This window comes from Vicia villosa, linkage group LG4 (assembly GCF_029867415.1).
Source record: "Vicia villosa cultivar HV-30 ecotype Madison, WI linkage group LG4, Vvil1.0, whole genome shotgun sequence".
Taxonomy (NCBI): Eukaryota; Viridiplantae; Streptophyta; class Magnoliopsida; order Fabales; family Fabaceae; genus Vicia; species Vicia villosa.
In genome coordinates, this window is record NC_081183.1 from 145,136,959 (window position 1) to 145,143,264 (window position 6,306).

The 6,306-nt window shown below is 32.4% G+C and overlaps 1 protein-coding gene across 1 annotated transcript; it reads right to left on the reverse strand.

The window, feature by feature from the left end:
- Positions 1-1,112: 1,112 nt before the first annotated feature.
- Positions 1,113-6,306, reverse strand: LOC131595392 (inositol-phosphate phosphatase). The gene is made up of 12 exons (XM_058867735.1): positions 6,117-6,306; positions 5,980-6,035; positions 5,859-5,909; positions 4,346-4,426; positions 4,131-4,234; positions 3,960-4,044; positions 3,741-3,795; positions 3,622-3,665; positions 2,284-2,352; positions 2,082-2,182; positions 1,592-1,648; positions 1,113-1,341 (listed from the first exon to the last, which is right to left on the reverse strand). The coding sequence occupies exons 1-12, from the start codon at positions 6,130-6,132 to the stop codon at positions 1,245-1,247; spliced, it is 816 nt and encodes a 271-aa protein (XP_058723718.1). The 5' UTR covers positions 6,133-6,306; the 3' UTR covers positions 1,113-1,244.

The following is a 6,306-nucleotide window of genomic DNA, read 5'->3' on the forward strand; positions in this document are numbered from 1 at the left end:
GGAACTTGGCATCAAACACTTAATGTATTATTCTGACTCCAACTCTGTTATCAAGCTTATCTCAAAGTCTATTAATGTTTGGTATCATTATGCCGCAATTCTTCACAACATTAAATAACTTCTCTCTAAAAAATGATGAGTTCAAATATTTCATACTTCTAGAGAGAGAAATTTTTATGCTAATTACCTAACAAAACATAGAGTTGATAATAATGTGGCAGTCTTTTGAGGAGTCATGTTGAAATCATCACCATTTTACTGATTGTTGCTAGTGAGATTTTATTTTTTAAAAAAATAATTTACTATTTTATCTTTTCCTTTTTCTTTTTACAATATACCAAAATAATATATTATTAAAAAAATTATAATGATAAATTTTGTCATTAAAATACAAGTTGAATGACTGTTAAATAATATGTTAAATAAAAGAGTTCATTTTTCTATATACAAATCAACTTTTTTGACTCTTCAAATAATATTTTTAGAGAACTTAGATATCTTTAGCTTCACTTTCAGAGTTTCTAGAATTGATAGAAACGATTTTGATATTTTTCCTGCTTCTGGTCTAATTGATTTACACAATATTTCAATTCACTTCATAATATTCTTAAGTATTTAATAAAATTTTATTTTTGTCCCCGCCTTCGAAATGTATCTCCGAAATTTTTTTTTCTATTTAACCTTAAATTGTTCCATAGATATATTTGCGAAACTGTTTAAACAACGTTAAAAAAATTTCCGCAAATGCATCTACGGAACAGTTCAACGTTAAATAAAAAATGTATTTTCGTAAATACACCTCCAAAAACAAAAGATATTTTTGAAAACACAATATGTAGGTTTCCTTGATTTACCTCCAAAAACATTTTAACTTTAATATAAAATTTATAGTTTTTAAATTCACATGTAAATTTTATGCTAAAATTTATTTTTCAACTCACTCACTTTTGTAAACGTATTTAAACATAAATTCACTTTATGTAAACATATTCAAATATAAATTGTACTTTTTATATTCAAGTCAATTTTAATTAGAATTGGATGTAGGTTTTACATCATCATTTATTTTACTGATACCATACTTAATATTCTTAATACTAAATAATTCTCACTAAACATATAAAACTACTCAATAAATAATATCCAAAATATAGTTTTGATTATTTGAGAAAAAGCAAATGACTTGTATCACATTTCTCCTAATCAAATATAAATACTCAATAAATAATAATTTATTTCAATTTTCACTCTGTTTGGCGCAAAACGTCAACAAGTGCATCCTTCAAAGAAGGGTTTGAAGCAGCTATACGCTGGGCTGTTATGTCAAAATCTGCACCAGACCTGAAGCAAACAAAAACAGCAAATGTTGAGATTAAGTATGAAGCTTCATGTTTTATAGCTTTCTGTACAAAATCTGCCAAAATGCATTATTGCATCAAGTTGATTACATTTATCTATCTATAACATGTTGACACATGTAAAAAGTAAAATAAACTTTGTACCTAACGATGCAAAAGACTATCTAGAAATGGTTACATATTCCACTTAGTTAAGAAAAGGTTAAATTATAAGCAATATCAGAGTAACTTACGGATCAAACACAACGCCTCCAGCTTCTCTAACAATGACAGCTCCACCAGCCACATCCCTGGAAAGAGGGAGACCACGACCATGTTATTATATGAATCACATAATGATAACGCCAAAAAAGTTAGAAAGAGTATGAAGCCTAAAAGATTATAACCTAAAACCTATGAAGGACTGACCGGAAACACGACATCGACACTAACACGTAGACAGTGGTAATAATTTGAAAATATGATCACAAATGTTTGTCGATTTCAGACAACGACACAGACACACCTTTTTCTAGTGTTACAAAGTCTAAAACTTTTATTTAAAATAAGATGCCTTAACCATTAAGAAAAAGGCTTTTTTTTAATAAAAGTTATTAGACACTATGCATGTCTATTAAGCTTAAATATTTGTGGACCTAAATCTCTTGCTTTACTTGCCCAAAGGTTGGGCTGGCCTAGCACATAATGATAATGCCCAAAATTTAATGTAGGAGAAGTTCATACCATGGACCACCAAATCCAATTTCAAAGAATACATCCAGTCTTCCACATGCAATTCCACAGAGATTCAAAGCACAGGAGCCACTCATTCTAAGAGACCTCACCTGACATTAGAAATAAGGTAGTTAAGGTAGTTATCATACAGAGAAGTTTATACTTTGTATCATCTTAGTTCAAAAGATTCCATGGAAAATCTTTGATTTACCTTGAAAAGCAAACTATTAATCCTATTGGTAGTGGCGTCTACTGTTTCCTTGTCTCGTTTTGTTCCAACCTGCTCTTTCAGAAGGGTAAAAACTTGATGAATTTCGAATTTTCGTTGATTTAAAGGCAACATATTTAGAAGTAAACCTGAACCAATAATCTCAATATTCTGAGCCAAATTAGAATTTCAAGCACTAGGGAATTCTTACTAGTTTTAAGGATAAGCCTTGTATGCAATTAAACACAATAATGCGAGTAAAAATACACGTCTACTTAGTGGAGATACAAATACAATTTGAAGTGGGATTAGTAATGTAGAAGAGTATATAATACTTCAAAATTCAATATGGGCAAGTTACAGATAGACAGATAATTTGAATATCAGACACATTATTTTACATAGTTAGAAATCAAGATTATTCAGAGCAAGTTACTGATTTATCAGCTGTATTGGAAATATCAATGTAATGGGTTCAGCAGTAATAGTCACGGTGTATGATCATGCAGAGTCAAATTAAAAAGATTACACACTAGCGACAAACATTTAAAATGATGTCCAGCTACAGATGTAGAAATTCTAACACGAATGTGTTAAAACAAGAATGCCATATTATGATAGTATAATAGGGATCATCTGCTTGATAGCAAGAGACAGTCACCATCTGATAGAGCAGAGTTAACAATAATAAAGTAGAACATGGAAACTGTATTAATCTGAAAATAAGAGAGAACTCTCGTACAAGACCAGAGCCAAGGCTTCTCAAATAAAAGAGAATTTTCTCTATCTCTTCCACCACAAAACGATTTACTAACTGAATGAAAAGGAAGGACTTCTATGATCCCACTACTTAGCCCCACACATCCCTTATTAGAATATCCTAACTGCCAAGACAGTTGGCACCTTAATTCTCTCTCGCTTTTAGTTTCTTTTTCTTTTGTAAATTCTCCAAACCCTGGGCTTATCCAGCCTTAAGCCCACTAAAACATCCCCTTCTGATGGTTTAGACACAACCAACACTCTATCACCATCTCACTTAGATATGTCATGTATAAGTTAAATTATGACATGCTAAGATGGTCAAAATGCCTTCGATGGTCATACTTAGGGATCATATGCATTAGACACTCAAGTTTTGTATCATTTTTATGCCTTTGATTAACCGACTGAAATATTTTCACTTGATGGCCCAAAAATTGATATTGTAGGTTTCCGAATTCCATGTTAGCCATCGACACAGGTATATGATAAGGAGAGGGAGGGAGAGTAATACACTTCATTGATGCAAATAAGAACAATTGAATAGATTTTACGTAATCAATTATAACAGCCTTGACATACCTCAGTTGCAAGAAGAGAGCTCATCAATTCAGTTTGTGACGATACTGTGAAATTCAAGACATAAGTATGACATCTATATCAATAACAAGTTATCAAAAGATGAAAAACAGAGGACACACCTTTAATAGGATTCCCATTCAAAAAAGCCCCTTTTCCACGAACTGCAGTAAAAAGCTACATAAAAAAATCCCACATTTCAATGAGCATACTGAGCAAGAAAGGAAACTTACTATAAATTCAATGCTCATAATCCTTGTTGAATCATATGCCAAAATTAATTACTTCAATGTCAAGTCTCCAAAACTTATAAAGCATTTTCAAGAGGGAAGATTTCATACCTCATTAATTATTGGATTGTACACAACACCAACTGTTGGAACTTTTCCAATTGTAAGACCAATGGAGACGCAAACGAAGGGGAATCTACAAATAGTATAATTATTAGTCCATCAATATGTAAATACATATCCTCAATCACCATCAACGATAATATAAGAATTGATGATTACCCGTGCACAAAGTTAGTAGTTCCATCCAAGGGATCAACAATCCATGTGGGATCATCTGTAAGCTCCGTAACACCAAAAGCAGCTGTGGTTTCCTCCCCAATGAACTAATAAGTTCACAAATATAAATAAACTTCAGGAAATATAAAACGGAAACCGGCAATAATAGCCATCAAAATTAAACATGACTATATCATTGGAGGAAGAGGTGGACGAACCTTATGAGTGGGATAAAGATGTTTGAGATGATTAAATATTAGTTCCTCGCATGCTTTATCAGTTTCAGTTACCAGATCAACCTGTGCACCACAGTAAAGGTAAAACACTATGAAAAGACAATAATACTTTATTCTTTATACACGCGTTGATAACTAATAATGCCGTATTTTTTTCAATTCCTTTACCCTACAAGTAAGGATCTTCTCAAGAACAAGGAAAAAGTAAGAACCTCAAACTACTTATTTATTTCTACAATATATTGATTATATAAATGTCATAAAGGCTAATAGACATATCGATTGATTTATTTGAATGTAGCTAAAGGCATAAACACTTGCAGACTGTTTGGAACAGTGTAAAGAAGCCAGTGTTATCAAATATTAGACATCACGGATATCAGAGGCGGTTTTTGGACTTCGTAATGGTAAATATTGGCCGATATTGCAATTTTTCTGCCATAATCCGTTATGAAGGTGACACAAAGTGGCTGTTATGGAGGGATTCTGGTTCTCCTCCATAGGCCTTGGTGTGCCATCGACAACACTTACGGAAACGACTTATGACCTATGAAGCATGGACTTCGACAAGGACACTCTATCACCGATAATGTGAAAAACTTAGGACACCAACATGGCTACATATATGATAGTATTTGACTCTTTTAGATGTGTGAAATTTATCCAAAAAAGTGTATAAGGTGTGTTGAAGTAAAGAAAAGAACAAAATTCCTTTGAAACACCTGCCTTAGTTGTCTGACACGCGTCATATGAGTGTCATAAGGGTGTCAAACACCGATTTAAAGAGTGCCAAAACAAAGAAAAAAAATTGGAAGGTGTCTGAGTTTTCCGACATGTGTCTTACAGGTTTCATACAAGTGTTAGACACCGCAGCACGCCTACTCATAAAAGTGTCCGTGCTTCATAGTTTAACGTATCTATAAGTTGTTTGCAAACACTTCACAAGTTATATTAATCACTCAATTAAGTTGTTTATTCAATTTAGGACCTGTTTGGATTGGCTTATTTGAGCTTATCTTATATCATTAGTTTTGTGACACTGTATGGAAGAGCTTACTAAAACAGCTTATTCATAAATTTTTTTGAGCATATTTTTATAACAGCTTATTCATAAAAAATTTTGAGCATATTTTTACAAGTTCTCAAAGATAACAATCTATAGCACATATGAAAATAATTTAAATTTATTTTATCTTTTGTTAAATAAATAGCTTATGCAAGCTTTTTCATAAGTGTTTATTTTGATAAGCATTTGTACTATAAACTTCAAATAAGCTGTTTATCCAAAAATGTACTAAAAACCAAGGGTAAAAATGTCATCCCCATAAAACAGCATTGAATTGAAACCAGTCACATTAAGTGAAATCAACACCAATCGCAATAAATAATAATATATAAGAAAATTGAAACCAAAAAAAAAATCGTACGATTTACCAAAAGTAACATTGACATTATATGATGGAAGAAAATAAAGTAGAAGGAGATTGTAACAAACCGATCCTTTGTGTTCGACTTGTTTGATTTGGTAAAATCCTTTGCGAATAACCTGAAGAAAAAAAATTGAATACAGAATCGATAGTGATAGATGAAGAGAGTTGAAGTGAGAAAGAACTAACGTCGCCAGCTTTTTGAGCAGCGTCGACGGCAGATGCGAGGAATTCAGAGAGTGATTCTGCAGTTCAGCGACGAATCAGTGAGTAAGTATTATACGATCTCAACATTACAAATTGAAACGAAAGAGGGAGGGTAGTACCATTGTTGTCAACCATTTTCTTCTGGAGAGAGAGAGAGAGAGAATGAAGTTGAGAGGCTGTGCTTTGTTCTGGATGGATCGTTCCTTTTGCGTTGATGCACTAAGCCACTTCACTATTGGAACTTAGCTTCTCTCTATTGGTTAGTGAAGTACTTAGCTTCTCTCTATTGGTTAGTGAAGTGATTGCAAC